Source organism: Centruroides vittatus, unplaced genomic scaffold (genome assembly GCF_030686945.1).
Source record: "Centruroides vittatus isolate TY-2023 unplaced genomic scaffold, ASM3068694v2 contig_8, whole genome shotgun sequence".
Lineage (NCBI taxonomy): Eukaryota > Metazoa > Arthropoda > Arachnida > Scorpiones > Buthidae > Centruroides > Centruroides vittatus.
In genome coordinates this window covers 787,307-808,298 of record NW_027122517.1, presented here as the reverse complement: position 1 = coordinate 808,298, position 20,992 = coordinate 787,307, and the positions used below count along the sequence as shown (strand labels likewise).

The 20,992-nt window shown below is 34.5% G+C and overlaps 1 protein-coding gene across 1 annotated transcript in view; it reads left to right on the top strand.

The window, feature by feature from the left end:
• LOC136981992 (WD repeat-containing protein 46) overlaps positions 1-20,992 on the top strand; it is a 133,238-nt gene that overhangs the window by 88,542 nt on the left and 23,704 nt on the right. Inside the window, exon 12 of the mRNA XM_067278420.1 lies at positions 13,777-13,872. Coding sequence (XP_067134521.1) covers positions 13,777-13,872 — 96 coding nt within the window. The remainder of the gene's footprint in view (positions 1-13,776; positions 13,873-20,992) is intronic.

Genomic DNA, 20,992 nt, shown 5'->3' with positions numbered 1-20,992 from the left:
AACCGGGATAGACTCTCAGGAGTCTACAACATCCCAATAAAAGATCACAGATGCAATAGAGAGCTCGTTTACATTGGCTCTACGAAGCACTCCTTGGGGATTAGAATAAAAAAGCACATCGCAGACATACGACATGCCAGGACTACCCACAGCTCTGGCTATTTACGCCAGTGATCCTGAGATAGAGCTGAATTTTAACCAGGCGAGAATCATCCTCACCACACCATACACTGAACATCTAAAGTGGTTGGAAGCCTTATATATCTACAAACTCAGCAACACTTGCATCAACCACAAAGAGGAATTAAATCTGTCTGTAGCATGGCAAGTGCTAGTGGACAAAGAGCTGTAAATTCTCGTCGATTGCTACATATATAGTGTGCATGCCTAGTAAAACTTCATTGGGTAACACATATTCAAATTTCGAATAATATTTGTATTTAATGACATTCTAATGGAAATTCGTAGCTGCCTGAAAAAGGACTGTTGAAGGTTTAAAAATGTTTGTAGAGGTTAATTTTCTGTTTTTGATGTTAATTGCATACCGGTAACAAGCTTTGAGGTACATAATAGATTACATTCCAGTGTTGGAAAAGTGAAGTTAGAACAAAATAGCAGATATAGATAACATATGTATACATTAATTAGAGCTAAAACACATACAGGAAACTATAAGTTAAAATTCAGTTTTGAAAAGTATTCTAATGTAAATTGGAAAGATTCTTTTTCTGGTAAGCTTGAACATACAAATAATAAATTGTGTGTAATTAGTTGCAACCAGATTTCAGCACTTGATTACGTCACTAAAGTATTTGAGCACAGTCCAATGTTTGTACCAAGAGAGAAGTCCACACCTCTAGATTCTGTAATCCCAAACATTGAAAAACTTCTTGAATCGTAAAAAGAGCACATACAATGATATGCAATTACACTTCCTAAGATGGCAAGTGATATTTACAATGCTGAAGAATAAATATGTTAAAAATGACCAGTGTATTTGGACTGATATTTCTAAAACCCAAAAATGGCTATGGTAGAATAATGATATTTTAACCAAAGCTAATAAAAGTATATCTGTGGTTTCCTTAAAAAATCTACATACATTGAACAAATGCAAGAGGAGATAAAGGGAACAGAATGTATACAGGTGGAGCAACCTATGTTGACAAGCTGCAGAGTAAAGTAAATAGGCTAATGTGCTCTGATTTGACTAAAAAGTTGAACCTCTCCATGCCATTATAACATTTCCAGATACATTAAACCTATATAGTTTATATGATATTACATAATTTATATACTTTTTAGATGTTATCAATACAAAAGTCAAATTCCTATATTTCTCATAGTGCCAATGCCTGTAGAAAATAATAAAAGTTAACTCACGCCAAAGTTGCATATACTTCTGATAAGTAGCACTGAGATCAGCGTTAATGTATATTCTTCTTTTTATTGCAAGTACTTTCGACGAAAAATTACGATCGTCGTCTTCAGGTGAATGTGGAAAGAACAAATTTGAAAGAGGCACGTGCCGAACGTTCCAAACCGATAACGGAAGATTTTCGTTGGCGAATTTTTAAAAAATAATTTATTCTTTTAGTGTTCGGTAACTTCGCCGGTTCGAAAGAGATTTTAAAACGGCACGATTGATGGTGCATGCGCTGAAAAGCACACACGCTACGTGTGCGCTTGTCGGCGTGTTTGGGTGTTTATGCGCTTGTAAAGAGTGACCCAAATTTCGGGCAAGTCCAGGGTGGGGACGTTGCATGCCTCTGCTGTTATTGTGAGGATCGCTTCCCAGATGAATATTATTTTTCTATTGTTGGAGCTTTTTAGGAGTGCTGTTTCTGACCAAAGCGGAGTGTAACCTTGTTGTAGAACTTGTATAGCTTCGGTCGCCACTCAAAAAACTAAAAAGAGGCTGAGCAAAAAACTCCAGTGGCTACTTAAGTTTTCGTATGCGCAAAAAACAGCGGCAGTATCAACTCCGTATCATAACTACACAGAAGAAAGTGTGCCCACGATTGTGCATAACATGCTGCAACGAGGTCCAAAATATATCCCCCCTCCCTCAAGCTCCGATTTTGACCAGCTGGTCCCGGCCGCCCTAGCGGCCTTAAAGTCCTGCCAACCTACACCCTTGCGTCAGCAAATGGAACTAGAGGTCTTCACGAAGCTTGCTACAACAAAGCGATCATCTGGTGCACCAAAAAACCGTGGAAACCACCAGGTAGTAGCACGATTCCTAGCCACGAATGGTCTGAGGCTCTTAATGTCAGATAAGGACAGAAGATTTGTCTTATGCAGAGAGAACGATTTTATTTCTAGAGCCAATGACTTTCTGTTACATTCACGCTCAGTGGAGATGGACAGAGATCCAACGCCAACAGTACTGCGAAAGGCAAGGAAAATTATAACACTGCCAGGACTAGCACTGACTTTATCTGGTCACCTTGAACCTCCATCAAATGTTGCCTGCCCTAGGCTGTTCTTTCAGCCCAAAACGCATAAAGAGAACTGGCCATTACGACCTTTAGTAAACAAAAGGTCGCATCCAACTTACCACCTGGAAAAAGCCCTGGCAAAATTTCTACGAGAACTGCTCCCGGAGTCACCATTTGTCACTCCCTCCTCCATAGACGCCAAGACCACCATCGAAGCCAACATCACAAGAGCAAACATCAACACCTGCACCTTCTACGAAATGGACGTGATATCTCTATACCCTTCCGTCCCCACGTTTGAAGCCGTAATGCTAGCTAATGCTATGCTCCTTAAAAAAGGTCTCACAGTTCAGTAGGTACTAGATATTCGTGAAGCGTTGATCTTCGTCATTGAAAACAATTATTTCCGCTTCAACCAGAAAATCTATCTCCAGAAACAGGGTGTCCCTATGGGCTCCCCTCTCTCTGCAGTCTTGGCCGAGCTCGTCATGAAGGACGTGGAGCAAAAAACTTTCAACGCACCGCTCACTATTTGCTACCCTCTATTATACCTACGCTATGTTGATGACATCCTAGTAGTATGGGGAAATTCAGAGGAAGAATTCATCCGATTTATGCAGCGACTATCAAGCGTTTATCCCACCATCAAATTCACTTGGGAAAAGGAGCGGAACCAGACAATAACATTTCTGGATATGCGGATACAGAAATCGCCGGAAGGACCACGGTTTGCGGTATACCACAAGTCCGACATGATTCCCCACATCACTCCAGCTGACGCCTTCCAACCATCGCGGTATATCAATGCCGCCATAGCAGCCCTCATCAGAAGGGCGATACTGCTTCCCTCATCGCAAAACCTAATAAACGATGAATTGGAAATCATACGAATGGCAGTACATCACGCTGGGTTTACAGGCGCCAAATTTACGCATGTACTGCGTAGAGTGAACGACTCCATCCACCCATTCACAACGCTACACAACAAAAAGAAAATGGCAATAGTACCGTCAACATTACCATATCTAGGAGCACAGTCCATACTCATTAGCCGTATATTCCGGCGGTACGGCTTCGTGCTCCCCTTGACCCCTCTACCCAGCCTACGCAGAAGCATATGCAACGACCGAGACAAAATCAGCACATTAGAAAAATCGGGGGTCTACGCGGTGCCACTAGAAAATCCAACAACAGGAGAAATAGAGAAATATATAGTGGCAACAGCAAGAATGATCGCCTGCCGTATCGCGGAACACCAGGATGATATAAATAAAGGAAGGCAAACAACAGAGCTGACCAGAAAAGTTCCACAACAAGGTTACACTCCGCTTTGGTCAGAAACAGCGCTCCTAAAAAGCTCCAACAATAGAAAAATAATATTCATCTGGGAAGCGATCCTCACAATAACAGCAGAGGCATGCAACGTCCCCACCCTGGACTTGCCCGAAATTTGGGTCACTCTTTACAAGCGCATAAACACCCAAACACGCCAACAAGCGCACACGTAGCGTGTGTGCTTTTCAGCACATGCACCGTCAATCGTGCCGTTTTAAAATCTCTTTCGAACCGGCGAAGTTACCAAACGCTAAAAGAATAAATTATTTTTTAAAAATTCGCCAACGAAAATCTTCTGTTGTCGGTTTGGAACGTTCGGCACGTGTCTCTTTCAAATTTGTTCTTTCCACATTCGCCTGAAGACAACGATCGTAATTTTTCGTCGAAAGTACTTGCAATAAAAAGAAGAATCTACGTTAACGCTGAACTCAGTGCTACTTATCAGAAGTGTAAGTGCCAATGCCATCTTATGTATACATTTGCTGAACCAACTCAATTATGAAAACAGCCAGGAAAAAGTGTACTAATAATATTGATACAGTACATCATTATTATGAATAAATTCATTGATGTACTATATATAGTGGGTGATTGGTTAACGAACATAATCAGTTCCAAGACTTTGTTTGCTATCCGAATTGTTCGTTAACCGATTATCGATTTACTATAGGTTTTTATGAGAATTTGATTTATTCGTTCTGGAGATCCCAAAAGTTAAAAAATATATACTTTCTTACTACATTTATTTACATGTAATAATTAAAATATATATATACACAGTCTTGCAGTCATGTTTTTTCCATTTGTGGGGGTTAAAGAATCTGTCTAACGTCGATTGCTTTTCTCTCTTCTTCGGGATTTTTCAGAAGTAATTAATAGCATCGTAATTGTAGAGATCCCTAAGCCTATTAACCTCAACCTGGTTTGGATGCCATTCTAAGGTGGTTGTTCTGACATCCCCCACTTCTTCAAAAGATCTTTAATAGCAGATATCGGCATTGATTCTCTTTTTCAGAAGAAAACATATCTCAGCGAGTTTCTTGGTGTTCTTCATTTGCGAGTTCTTGGCATTCTTCTGTTGTCAGATCAGTTTCAGGTTCCATTATGAGGTCTTCAATGTTCTTTATTTCTCAGATGTGATTTTTGTTACTCCTTTAGCTGCTGGAGTCTTCTTGATTATACTGTATTTTTCTTAGATAAGATTGAACTACGGCCTACTGTAGACCTGTTCGAGCCATACTGCCCAGCAACATTTGGCATCTTCTGCCCACTCTCTCTCTACCTTAGCTATTATACTCTCACCTTTCGAAAATAAAAACCCACTCTTGTGATTACTATAAAAGAATTGTTTCTGTCAAAAAAATAAAAGGCTGGAATTACAAGGGAGAGTTTCATTGTTTGGAGGAATAGTATCTGACCGGGTTGAGTGTCGATGTTGACATCTCCCGCGCTCCAAAAAGTTTCAAATTGTTGCCTGAAGACAAGGGACCATTGGTATTCATTATTTTTCATTGCTTCTTGTGTTTGTTATCTGAACATTTGTTCATTGTTTGAACATAAAAACTTTTATAAAAGTGTTCGTTATCCAATTTGTTCATTTTTTATTATTACATGTAATAATAAAAATATATATATACACAGTCTTGCAGTCATGTTTTTTCCATTTGTGGGGATTAAAAAATATGTCTAATGTCGATTGCTTTTCTCTGTTCTTCGGGATTTTTCAGAAGTAATTAATAGCATAGCATTAATAGCACTGTATTTTATACATAAAAATACAAATTTTAAAGCTATATTGCAGTTTTTAATTTTTTTTTTCATTGTATCTTTATCTCTAAAACAAGTCCAAATAACAATAAAGCATAATACATAAAGATAAAGCTAAAAATTGAGTAATGTGCAGATAAATGTTTTGAATATCAGAAACTCTTTTTACTTTTTACCTAGGTTTAGTCAATCGTTTTTTATTTTCAGTAGAAAATACTGTAAAATTGCTTAAGTCAATCAGCACACAGGTAAGGAACTAGGCCAACTGGACCAGTGCGATAAGTGTTAAGGCTTTTTGGTTATGCAAAAACTCAAGACATTTCAGAAAATAAGACCCATAATGGGCAACACTAGATCTCCTACTATCCTTATCGAAAAAAGATATATCAAATTTTGCAGGACTACTACTTAATATGCCATCTCCAACTCATTAGACCTAATACCGAGAATAAAGAACATGGCAATCTTAGGTACCAAGCACTTTAAAGTACATGACTTCTCGGTGTACCCTTCTATAAAACTTGAACCTTGCTTTTGTGCCCTCACTGTCATTGTTAAAGAAACAATGATGCTAAATGGGCATTCATGATATTGATGTTTATGTAAATGTCAATTAATATGATATAATCACAAATAAAATTCAGTATTGAAAAACTAAGCTTATTTTGTATCAAAGACATTTACTGATGAGAGAACAGAGGATAGAGATTCCATAGCATATACAATCTGTTTAGTAAAAGCCCAGAGTTTTTAGTACTTGGTTATATTGCACTTTTTCTTTGTTTCCCAACAAGCATGATGTAACGAAGGGCTACTGTAATTATGTCATAACAATGTTGGCAGTGTTCCAAATTTTTATTCTATTTAAATATTTAATTTCTGAATGTTAAAACCTGCAGCAGGCACTTAATGTAGCCAAAAATGTTCATTTTGTTAAGTTTTATTAAACTGTTTTTGCTGGAAATACTATGGAAGGTATGACATTAACTGGAAAGATATTTAGAAATAAATTTGAAGACAAAGTTTGTCCAAAAGAAACCATCATTTATTCACTTTGTGTTTTAGAATATAAATTTTTTTTTATGACCAACCTTTCTTTGTAGACTAAGTAGCCTACAAAGAAAGGTCAGTTGTCAAAATTAAAAAGCCCTTCAAAAAACACAAAAAAGATATCCTATTAAAAATACAAAATTAAAAAATTGGAACTGATGATGTTTATTTCTACATAATTGTCATTCGACAAAGTTCTGCAATTGAAAAAATTTTGCAAAGATTCGTCACCAGGGGACAGTTAAAAAACTACATTTATCAGTTCTTATTCTCTAGTAGATATAAAGCTCAAACATTTTTGAGTGGACTTTTTAATTTTCTCGGCCAAGTAGCCTACAAAGAAAGGTCGGTCATCAAAAAAGTTTGTATTCTGGAACAAAAAGTGAATAAATGATGGTTTCTTTTGAGCAAATTTTGTCTTCAAATTTATTTCTACATAATCACCATCTGATGAAAATCTATAATTGGAAAGATATTGTTGCAGGAAATATACTATGAGATTTTTAATTTAAATTCTTAGCAAAATCAATAAGATGCAAAAAATAATTATGGTATCAAATGTTAAGATTTTGATTCACATTTGCACTTTGCGTAATATTTTATATTTGCAATTGAACATGCTTAATTCTGTTGCTACTAAATTGGAACTTGAGACCAAGATCAAAAATGCTCATTGAGTGGAAACAATGATCAGAACACATTGTGACTTTACAGAAATAGCCACAACAAGAAATTTTGCAACAATCCTGTTTACTATATGTCATAACATATTTTTGCATTTTTTTAAAATTTCCTAATGCAAAATTTCTATCAGGACTGTTAAAAAATATGACTACAGTGCACTCCATTATTATCAACATACCACAGTATGTCGTTGTCGTATCCTGTTTATTCTATGGTAGCAAATAAAGTTCAGACAATATCACTAAATATGTATAATAATTAAGAACATGGTCAACCTCAATTACTTATGCAGGAACTCTTAAAACAACACTCAAAATCAAAGTTGATATCTTTTAAATAACATTTACACTTTTTATTGATGCAGTGCTTCTCATAGTTGCAGCTTACAAAGCCCTGTTTACTTCCAGACATTATATTTGAGGCTGATTGAAGAAATAGTGAACTTGAGGGCACATCATGTACATTAGTGTTGTTGTCATCAAGTTGTAAACTTGTTGAGAGCATAAAGCTGCTCAAGGACCTTTCTTGGTGCTAACTGATAAAAACCAGGCATGTTCATTGATGTGACATCAGATCAAAAACAAACGACTAAGTTTACTTTGAACTTGTTCCTTCTTCCTCACTGAGGTTAAAATGGCAGATTGTTGTATGTGTGTGTAATAAAAATGCCTCACATTATTTCTGTAGCAATGCACTGTGATATATTGATAACCCTGGGATGTGTTGCAATAAAAACTAAACAATTGCTGTAATATCTCAGACTATTTTTTGCTACTATTAATAATTAAATTTTAAATCATGTAGACATTAGGCATTATCTCTTAACAAATTTAATAATTATAATAATTTTAATGTTTATTAAATAATTTAAAATAGTCTGAAAGAAAAGAATCAGCTCGGAGTGGGATTCAAACCCACAGCTCCTGCTTACCATGTGGAAGTGTTGCCAGATACACTACCCAGACCTGCAAGCAATTCTTCACTTCCAGACATATTTAATTCTCAATATAACCATCTACAGTTATTCACGGGATCAACTGGGGATGACTCCTATGCCCACAGTCTTTATAATCATCCACTATGGCACTCAGCTGGTTGTAACTTTAACCCAGCATGGTGTGGGTTTGAATCCCATTCCAACCAATTTTTTTCTTCCAAACTATTTTAAATTATTTAATAAATATTATAAGAGATGATGTCCAATGTATACCTCAAATACCAAATTACTCAAAATTTAATTTATTAATAGTAGCAAAAAATAGTCTGATATATTACAACAGTCATTTGGCTTTGATTAATAACATTGGGTTTTCAGATGTTTGTGTGTGTTGTGATAATTTTTTAACAGTTTCAACACAGATTTTGCATCATGGCATTTTTAAAATGTCAAAATGTGTCATGGCTCTAAGCAGCCAGGATACAAAATTTCTTGTTGTGGCTGTTTCTGTAAAGTCACGTGTTAGAGTGTTCTTTTTTTAAAGCCTAATATACACAGAAGAAATTCTTCTGACTCTAAGATGTGATTTGTTTTGAAAATGGTTTGTAATCTGTTCAATATTTCAGTAATTCCACTCCCATATGTATTACTAGATGAAGATAGAAAGTTAATTTTAATGCATGCTAGTGTAAAGTACTATTTTTAGTATCTTAGGAAACCGACACTAACTGCTGCCGGTAAAACTTCCGTTAACCTAACGAGTACTTTATGTGGATTCGAGATTAGTTTGCCAGGCCTGGGCTTTTACACGTGCATCGAAAAATTAGTAAGAATAACGACAAATATCAAGTCAAAGCAAAAAAGTTTCAAATATATTTAATTAGTAAATAGAATTTACTATGTACAATTGTCTATAATCCAAAACAAAATTTATTAACGAAAAATCAACAAGTCAACCCGACAATAAAATTCAGCTACTTAGCTTAACTTAATCTTAATTCCCCTTTGAAAATTCGACAAATCAAATATTTAGGAACTACGAACAAAATCTCTTACGAACTAAACGTCTATCCGTCACCTCACTATACTAGGAATTTATTTCCTCAATCTTTTCGCTATCGTCAATCGAATTCCTGTTTAACACCTTGGATCGCCTAATTCTCAATCCGGACTTCGACCAGGAATCACCTCACTCTCTTCGGTTGACATGCTGGTTTTATGCTGTGAGGTGACGTCACAGCATAAAACCAGCTGGGTTACTCCCCTTATTTACATACTTAGTTTTCTAACATTAAGTTTCTTTCTGGCAGCTTTAATTTTCCAACAAAAGCTTATAAACCGTTTACAAAGTATTTAGCACAATTTTCTGGGATGTTATTATGGTTTAGTAAGTATTTCTTTACTAGTGAGTGTGGGGATTCCCCCCCTCCATTTTTTTTTTCTCTCTGCGAACTGTTTATTTCCGCTGGGCAGCGCAAGTGCGCAGAATTTTTTTTCTTACAGCGCTCGTTCTTTCGTGAGTTGGTTTGACTTTTTTTTTTTGTTACTAATAAGAGAGTGGTGGGGAACCTTCGTCCTAAATAAACATAAGCCTCAAACAAAATATAATAAAACGAAAAATAATAATAAAATAAAAATAACGCTCGGACTCAGTTCCTTACACTAGTTATAAATGTTTTGTTTTGATTGGAAAGAAAATATCTACTTAGGTTCTACAAAGTATTAGCAATGACTTTCACTCATATAGCTAAACTGGCTTTTATCAGAGTGGATTGACATCATAATGTTTTGTCTTCCTTTTGTGAAAGTATCTGATACTCTGCCATAAAATTTAATAAACTTCTGTGTTTAATAATGAGTTTTTTTTTTTTAATTCTTTGAATGCCTATAGTTATATGTACAGTGGAACCTTGCTTAACGAGCACCTCGCACAACGAGTATTTCGCATAACGAGCACAACAAATTGTAAAAATTTGCCTTGCTTGACAAGTGATATTTCGCATAATGAGTGATGAGGAGAGAGGAAGTCCTGGATTGTGCGCTTGCGGTATGCCCCATCAGTCTGTGTTTAGCACTCATTCCGCTAGCATCGTTGTGTCGCTTGCGATCACATATTTTTCCAAACTAGTGTTCACACATATTACTTATAAACATCAACAACCGTAGCCCGTTATATAATAAACATGCCAAACAATATGCCAAATTCTTGGGTTATTAAATTTAATGACCGATTTCAAATTAAATTTTAGAAATGTTTGAATTAAAAATTAACTACAGTCGACTCCGCAGAAGTTGACACCCCAAGGGAAAGTGGAAATGTGTCGAGTTATCCAATGTGACGACTAAAGCGAAGTCGGAAGAAAAAAACCACAAAACTACAATTAATAAAATACAGTAGTGCGTTATACAGTAGTATAGGATTACAATACATTGTGTCCTCCATTTACAATTACTCTGTAGATGAAAAACTGAAAAATTCATTTAGTGCTGTTTGTTTTGAGCACTTAACTGTCTCGACTTTCTTTTTCAACGATCACGAATGCTTCGAAAACATCATCTTCGCAATTGTTAATTGTTGGCTAGAAACATCTAAGGATTCTTAGGATTCTTAATGCCTCTAGCGTGAGAGAATGCAAAATTGGATTCTGATGTGACGTTGATGTAGATTGTATATTTTATTTTTGTTTATCTGTTATTATTTTATACATAAAAATACATAAAATGTTAAGACATTTTTATTAATATGTATGTATATATATATATATATATATATATATTATATATATATATAAATTATATATTTATAAATAAATAGACTCCCCTCCTGAAAAAATGAGTTCGCACCACATGTGAAGAGTGAATTCATTTTTTCAGGAGGGGGTGACAACTTATCGGAGTGTGGGACAGCAAAAGTATGTCGACTTATCCAGTGGTGACAAATTAAACGGTGTTGGGTAAACAGGAATTTTTTAACATTAATGCTATGTAAGTTGGCTGGGACCTAAGAAAACTGACTACTTAACTGATGGTGTCGAGTTATCCAGGTGTCGACTTATGCAGACTCGACTGTATTTATAATTATTAAATTTAATACAAGATGGAAACATAACTGCCTACCTTTAGTCAAATTAATTAATTTCTAATATTTAATTATAGCCTTTACATAACCCAAGAATTTGGCATATCGTTTGGAGTGTTTATCGAACAGATTAGCTGTGATTTTTTTTTTTTTTTTTTTTTTTTTTTGGTTTCTGCAAATCGAATTCTCATTCCAGGATGGTTCATTCCGTGCTAGAAAAAAGATGATGATGATTCACACTCCTTAACAGTGTATATTGTACAATTTTTTTTGAATAAACATTATACATAAAACATTTGAGCATTTTTTGGCGTGGAACACATTATCGTATTTTACATTAATTTCTATGGGAAAAATTGTTTCGCTTAACGAGTGTTTCGCATTACGAGTAAGACTCTGGAACAAATTATGCTCATTAAGCGAGGTTCCACTGTACTAGGTTTCTTCAAAAAGTTCCTGAACTTTATTTATTACAAGAAAAATACTTCACTTACAATTTATTTGTCAGGGTCCTGTTCAAAGTAGTCTCCTCCCCAACATATACACTTACCGCAATGGTGTTTCCACTTTTTGAAACAGTCCTGGAATGCTTTTTCTGGAATGCTCATAAGCTCCTCCTACTTTTTTTTTTCTTTCTCTGGAATGATGGCAAATCTTTTTCCTTTGAGCGTGTTTTTTAGTTTGGGGAAGAGGAAAAAGTCACATGGGGCCAGGTCAGGTGAGTAGGGTGGGTGGGGAAGCACAGCTGTCTTGTTTTTGGCCAAAAACTCATGGGTTCTGAGGGACAAATGAGCCGATGCATTGTCATGGAAAAAAACCACTCGCTACTCCTGATTCTGTTTCTTAGGCATTTCATAACTTCCAGGTAGTACTCCGTGTTGACTGTCTGTCCTGTAGGTAAGTATTTGTGATGCACAACCCTCTTTGCATCAACAAAAACAGTCAACATCACCTTAACATTTGAGTGAATTTGTCGAGTTTTTTGGGGCGAGGGATGTTTCGTACACCCATGGGTAGTTTCCGTGAAGGATTTCCTGAGTTTCACACAAAATTTCACACAACAATGCTGCTCCTTCATAGAGCTCATTTCTGCAGAACCAATTTTTCACTGAACCACACAAACACTCCTTCACGTAAATGGCAACAACTTATCGTAACTTATCAACCAATGGAATGAAGGAGGTTACTCAGGAGGTTTCCACGGACACAATGCCTTTAAGTGGATTAAAGAATAACCAACTGGAGGCGCGCTATTAAAAAAGTTTGGAAACTTTTTGAACAGCCCACATAGCTCTGTATTTTCTGAAAAAATTGAATGTATGTTATTATGACATCATCACAATTTAGGGTTCAATTTTTAATCATCTTTTACTTTAAAAAATCCCTTTAGATTTTAGAGCGAATACGTCTAAAATCTAAAAAGTCTTTTATCTATGTAAACTTTCAATTTCAATAGCTTATAGCTACCATCTTCAGGCAAAAAATCAAATACAATTATTTTTGAATGATTGGTTTTTGAACAGACTTTTTAAATTAACTAAGGCACATTGATGGTATTCAGAATAAATTGAAATTAAAATTGTAATATTTTCGAAAATTATAGAAATGCGCTACAGTTGATGTAATATCCAAAAAATACTTAAAAAGGCAAATGAGTGAGTGAGCCATATTGGGCTGTGGTATAAAAGAGAATGTAAAATCATAATTTAAATTGTTTGAATAAAGTTATCCACAGTTGCAGGATTTCTAAATTTGCTTTTTAAGTATTTTTGGGGATATTACATCAATTGTGGTGCATTTCTATAATTTTCAAAAATATTCCAATTTTAATTTCAATTTATTCTGAATTTCATCCACGTGCCTTAGTTAATTTAAAAAGTCCGTTTAAAAACCGATTATTTGAAATTAATTGTATTTGATTTTCCGCCTGAGGATGGTAGCTATAAGCTATTGAAAGTGCTAGCGAATACATGTAAAATCTAAAATGTTGCAATTCGTAATGCCGCATCACCGAAATGTTAATTATTTTATTTTATGTGTACTCGTGAATTCCTTAAATTATGGACGTGACTAATTTATACAAATAAATTATACTTTTTAATTAGAATTTAATTATATAAGTTATGCTCTGTATTGAATTTCAGGATAATTTTTCAAAAATATGGAAGTACTGTACATGTTCATAATATAGATCTGATGCTGGAAAATTTTAAGATATTTATTATTATTCACTTTTATAAAATTGATGCTAGTTTCCTTTTAGAGATAATTGAGAAACTTACAAATACAGTTTGATGTCATCTAATTGTAATTTTAGTACTGTATGTTCCTACACATCAATCATCAATTTTTCTTTTTGAATTGTCTTTGTAATTTTATTTTATTTAAACTTTAGAACCTTTATATTTACTACAGTTTATTTTTGAACTTTTATTTATGTAAACTTCTGTTTTTCATAGTACAATAAATTTATTATATTATAGATTCAACCAGAATTCATAACCTTAAATCCAGAAGAGGTGTCAAGAGTGGATGTAAAAACTCTTCAAAACAAACTTGCTGAAAAAGAGAAAATTCCAGTAAGATTTTTAATTGTTATCAAATTATATTGAAATAAATTGATAAATTTAGTTTTTAATTTTGACATTTGAAATTAATTATGTAATTTTTACTGTTGTATTGATTACTTTATTCTGAAGTTTTGTTTAATTTATACCAGCTGTACTTAGCAGAGAGAGATTATAATCTTATTACATTACCTGAGGTTTGCTGAGAGTAAATTCTTAATTTAACAAATGATATGTTTGATATTTAAAAAAATACTTATTTTATTTACATCTGCTAAGTAATGTTATATACCAGCATTTTTCAAACTTTTTTACTTTGACCCATGACAAGAACTGTTCTTCTCAAACTTCACTTACAAAAATAATTATACTTTACCAATCTTTAACATGCGGTCTATTTTATTAACGTAATCTAACGTTTTTGGTGAATTAATTGATTTTCGTCGGAATCGAACAATTTTTCAATTTACGGCGAACGAAACAGATTGTAGAACATTTTTAACTTTAAAAGTTTTCTCGGTGCCTAGTAAGGAGGTCATTAAAAGAAAGAATAAAAGAGCACAAAAGGAACATACAGAATGAGCAACCACACACTGCTTTAGCAATTTATGTTATAGCAGACCCAACAGAAGTTAGAGTGAAATGGGAAAGAGCAGAAATAATACATAAGGTTCAGGACAGGAGACATATTAAATATGCAGTAGCCTGGCATAATCACAAGAGCAATCTAGCAGGGCAGGCTATAAACTTCAGAGAATCATATAAAGTCTCTGCAGCATGGAGAGCGGGTGCATTATGAACATATCAGCAAAAGAAAAAAGAAAAAAGCACGAACAGATAAAAGTTAGGCATTAGTCAATGCCCATTAGATCATCACTTGTTTATTTATCTATTTATTTATCTTTGTCTTTATTATTATTAATTTTTATTTTCACTTTTATTTTTATGTGTATAGTTTGATAACGTACAAATATATGCATACACTGTCTGTAGATTCTATTTATCTATTTTCGGACTTGTGCAATAGGCACTGAGAAAACTTTTAAGGTTAGAAACATTCTATAATCAGTTTTGTTCATCATAAATCGAAAAATTGTTCGATCCTGATGAAATTCAATTAATTGACCGAAAACATTAGATTATGTTAATAAAATAAACTGCATATTAAAGGTTGGTAAAGTGCAAGAACTGCATTTTGTATTATGATCCAGTATATCTGTGTGTGTAAATTAAAGACAAACTGGAAATTAATTTCCATTATTTACTATTGACCCATGATATATGTATATTTGTTATGGATGATACATATTTAATTGAATAAGAAACTCAACCTCTCGTTGACACTGGGGGTAAAATACTAAATCCGGAACCTGTTACCAGTGTAATTTACGTAAAAAACCTTCCTTTCACAAACATTTTTGAACTTTTGAGATAGTTCTTCCTCGGGCAAAGAAATTTCGTTGAAACGCTTCAAAAAAATGGAATGTGCATATTTAAACGAAAACCAAATATTCGCATAACGGAACTCGTTGAGATGGGCATCCACATTTGTGTGCGGATGTTGATAATTAAAGATCGCCGTTTATGAGGACCTGCCACACTAGAGAAAGATTAAGTTCATCTTTCCGGTTTATACAGGTGGTCACTCAGTTAGCCTTGTAGATGGATACGGCTTCTAGCCATTTTAGATATTCTAGGTGGGGTGCAGTGTCGATGTGTCAGCCTTGTCGAATTCTGGCTCGATTTCGGGATCAGATGCAAAGGTGGCCAGGGCTTTGGTGCATCGCCTGTGTTGAAGGTCTTCTTGGTGTTCACATATTCTGGTACTTAAAGAGTGCTTGGTTGAACCAATATATATGAGGTTCTTATCTTTGAATGGGATGGAGTACACACTGGGAAGCCTGCTACGAACCGGATAGTCCTTTCCATTTCTGAGGATGTTGAAGATTGTGGGACATCTATAGGCTATTTGTAACTAATGTTTTCCGGCGATCTCAGCATATATTGCTTTAACATACGGCTTAAAGGTGACTGGGAAGCATGTACGATCTTCCGGGTTGGTGCTGGCCCTCGTATGCGTAACGGGTGCATATTGCAAGCGTTGATGTCGCTCAATGCGTATTTAATTTAATTATATATATATATACTGTATACTTTTTTAAGGAAAAATATAGAATTATTACTATTCAAAAAGAGGAAAGATACGTATTTCATGAAATTTAGCAGAAAGACACAGTAAACAAATTTTGGAAAAATTTTTTATTTAATGAGATGGATGTGCTTGTTTATTTATATGTAGTTGATTTGAATCGGGAACATGGGAAGATAATGCTATATGCATATCTGGTGCAGTTTTAAACCTGTTTCTATCTTTCATTTTTAATTGAGTTAATGTGGAAAATCCTAATTCACTTAAATAAGTAGTTGTGAAAGGTAACACAACCCCTGAAAAAAGATTTTGAACAGCTGCAACTGTGAGCCTGCAGGCCTATCCACGGGCCTGAGTGGAGGAATGAGCGAATTTCGCACTTAATTACGACTTTGTAATTTAATTTCTTAACACGATTGTTAGAAAAAACATTGCACTAGAACAGATCGAATGACGTTCTCTATAAACAAACGGAGAGGAATTTTAACAACAAGATGTCAAAAAGAAAACATCTCATTGTGAAAGCGGGACAGCTGCAATCAAAGTCAACGGAAGAAACCTATGCTTGCACCTGGGAATTAACCTTCGACGTGGCAATAGTCGATCACATGATCATTTTCCCAGGCATCAGGCATAAAAGGTGGCGACACCAAAGTTCCGGGCGGTCATCCAATACAAAATCCGAAAGAAGGCAAATTACACAGTGCGGCAATTATATTCCGGGACTGGATCTATAAAAATGAAACAAAACAATTTTATTCAAATCTTTTTATTAAATTATTCAAAATACTCTCCTCCTGCTTCAATATACTTTTTACAGCGATTCAATAGTGATTCAAATGCCTGCTCAAACTCAATTTTCGGTATTGCCTCTAATATGCGCGTAGACTCTCTTTGGATGGTTTCAATATCATTAAAAATGCATCTTTTCAACTTCATTTTCATTTTTGGAAATAAAGAGAAGTCACATGGTGCTAAATCGGGGGAATACGGCGAATGATTCAACATGCAGACTTGATTTCGTGCCAAAAATTGACGAACAATCAATGATTTGTGACTCGGTGCATTATCGTGTAACAAACACCAGTCATCAGAATTGCGATATTCTGGTCGAATTCGACGAATTCTTCCCATTAATCGTTGCAAAACTCCCAAGTAGAAAGCAGCAGTAACTGTTTGACCCTGTAGGACGAACTCACGGTGGATGATGCCTTTGCTATCGAAGAAAACAATGAACATCGTCTTGATTTTTGATGGAACTTTTCGTGTTTTTTTGGCTTGAGGTGATGATTTTGACTTCCATTCGGCACTTTGACGTTTTGTTTGTGGATCATATTGAAAATACCAGGTCTCGTCACCAGTAACAATTGATTTGAGGAAGGTTGAGCTGTTATTTGCTGCTCGTACAATCTCTCTGGAATGTTCCAGTCTCATCAATTTTTGCTCTTGGGTTAGTGTGTGCGGAACAAATTTAGCACAGACCTTTGTTTTGCCCAAATCTTCTTTAAGAATTTGTCGTATTGTCTCTTTGTTAATGTTTAATGCCTGTTCCATCATTCTCAGTGTTGCATTGCAATCGTTGGATACAAATTCTTGCACTTTTTGAATCGAATCTGCTGTTCGAATTGTTATTGGCCTTCCCACACGTTTGTCGTCATCCAGTGATTGTCTGCCTTCCAAAAATCGCTTGTGTCACTCAAAAGTCTTTGACCATGATAAACACTCACTTCCATACACTTTTTGCATCATTTTGAACGTTTCTGTGGCACTTGTGCCAAGTTTAGCGTGAAATTTAATAACAGCACGTTGTTCCATTATTGTTTTCCGACATGTAACAAAATAAACTGATAAACAAAATATCAAAAACAATGATAAATGTCAACCGATTTAAATAAAAGTTTTAGGTTATGTTCATACATGTCCAAACTTGATATGACATAAAATTTAAACAGATGTCGCTACTGGTTGCTGAGATATAGCTTCAGTCCCGGAATTTAATTGCCGCACTGTGTAATTAGTGCCCGGAGTAATTGACGACTAGGTGCCAAGTTCAGTGGACCTCCACAAACGGACTATCCCGGCCCATGCAAGTCAACGAAAAGAAGACCCACCATACCATTGCCAATTCTCTCCGAATTCCTCTCTCTGATCGAATGAACGTCATCTAATTCAAGCAACAAATATTGAGGTAGCTATAAATTCTTGTAAACTCTCTCAGCGGAAGTAGCAATAGAGCTAGGTCATTAGGTCAGCACGCAAGCTGATAGAAACTTTTGTCAAGCCACTCAATAGGAGTGTATATTTAACCTCATCTAATCTTAAGTTTAATTATATGTATTGTAGGTTCAGTTGTATAATAACCTTTCTTTTGGTAATTGTTCAATTTGTTCACCTGTCTTAGCTACCAAAAAAGAACTTTTGTCGACTTGTTCACGACTTCCCCACCCCCTTTTTGTCCTCAGTCCTAAAGCCATCCAACTGACAAAGAGATTGGATCTCACCAATCCGTGCCTGTAAGTGGTCAGAAGGAATTAACCCCCTTGGCCCTAGGCTTATCTCACACAACTATGTGAAATTTATTAATTGCAGAATTTGTTTATTTGTTAACAAATAATCCTAGAGTAATAAAAATTCTGGAGTTTCTAATGATAAGAGCTTTTATTATGCAAAATATCACACTGGAAAAATAATTTGGAAATAAAAAAGAAAGTCTTGTCCAATCCTAATCTGGAAATGTTTCAAAACATAGTAGAAAAAAATAAAATGAAAATTCTTTAGAATTTTGTGGACTTCCTTTGGCCTTATAACAGCTTCAATGTGAGATGTGTTAACTGATTTGACAAGTTCTTAGCAATAGTCATTATTAATTTCTTTCCAACTTTGCAACAAAGCAGCTTTCATCTGTTCCTTTGTGATAGATTTTTTTTTATTCACTAACATTTTCAGTGTAGCCCATAAATTTTCAATAACATTTAAATTCGGGCTGTTTGGTGGCCAAGATAAAGATTTAATGTTTTTCTTTTTCAAAAATTATTTTACATTTTTTGTATGATAATAACTTGCATTGTCATCCTGGAAAACAACTTCCTCATCCCCAAATTGATTTTCCACCACAGGAATCAGAAAAGTGTACAAAATTTCTTCATACACTTTGCCATTTACAGTTTTTTAGAATATGCAGTTTACCCTTGCCTTTTGCTGACATGCAGCTCCAAATCATAAAGACCAACTGGAAATGAAAAAGACATTCTTGTCAAAAGTTTTCATTTGCTCTACACCATACAATTTGTCCAGCATTACCTCCACATCCAACACAAAGTCTGCTTTCATCTGAAAAAATAACATTTTCTTAATCTTATCTGTTTTTGAAACCGTGTTTTGCTGTGTATGGAGTATTAAACATAAGACTGTGTTATTTATTAAACACTTGGCTTTTTCCACCTTTATTTAGTTGATACGGGTACTTTGACTCGTTTCGGGCATTTTGCCCCTCTTCAGTCAACTAGCAGGAAGGAAAATATTCAATATATTAAATACAAAGGCAAATTGTATAAAAATATCTAAACATATGTACACTTTCACAGACATACCATTAAATCCTTGTACACAAAGGTTGTGTGTATACAGCACAGGTTTGAATATTTAGAACAATAAAATGACAGCAACAATTGTATAAAATTCACGTACAACTAATTAAAATATAAATATAAAACAATATATAAATATACAAGCTTATATTGCTATGAATTAAGACGTATCAAATATATCCGATATTAGGTCTTACACAGAAATAAACGCAATAAGTTCCTTATCTTCCTATTGAACTCAATGAATGTGCTGACAAACTTCATTCTAGTTTCTTCTTGATACAATGCAAATTCTAGAATACTTCTATTACTTCTTCTTTCTTGTTGGTACTTTACTCAGTATCCTGCTCTGCTGCTGTTTATCAACGATTTACATATTCAACTGTTCGCGCCGATCGGAATTTGCATAATTAACCACATAAACAAGAATAGTCACACAAATCAGAAATTTTACAAAATTTTTTTCCCGGAAATTTTTTATTTTATATCTATAATATACATAACCAGTTTTCATTTATGTTTATACTTAAATTTCTATTTATACAGTTTTTGGATTTTATAATAGCTACGCTCTCTTTAAATTTCCTATTATATATATTCTTTTCTTTATATAGTATTTTTGCATCAGTTTTATTTATATTGCAATTGTTAAGTAGGTAGTGTTTTTCATAATAGTAACACATAATAGTAACAAAGGTACGCTGTATATGCGCACCTTTGTGTAAAAGAATTTAATGGTATGTCTGTGAAAGTGTACATATGTTTAGATATTTTTATACAATTTGCCTTTGTATTTAATATATTGTATATATTCCTTCCTGCTAGTTGACTGAAGAGGGGCAAAATGCCCGAAACGAGTCAAAGTACCCGTTGAGAAAATGGAGTATTAAACACAAAACTGTGTTATTTATTAATAACACAGTTTTGTGTTTAATACTCCATTTTCTCAATCATTAACTCCTTGGGACTCCGGCGAATTAAATACTTTTTAATTTTAATGTAGTTAAACATAAAAACGAAAAAAAAATTATAGAAATGTGTTAATTTTGAAGAAAAAGCTTCAAAGTATAATTTCCTTTGTCTCGCCTTAGCGCGAAACTTGACACCGATGTGTCATTGTTTACACAGCTGGATGACCTTGAGAACAGCTGGTGTCGTCTTTCGCGGGACATTCTCATGAAACTCTCGGGAGGAGAAGGGTAAAAAGTAGGGTGAATACTAGATGGCGGTATATTTCTAAATATTTTTTTAAAATTACGATTTTAATTGAAATTTCCGACCCCCCGACTTAATTAAACGTATATATAATAAAATCTATTAATTAAAAAAATTAAAAAACTATTGGATGCTGTTTTTGACATCAGAAAATAGCTTTAAATAACTTTACCGAAGTAAA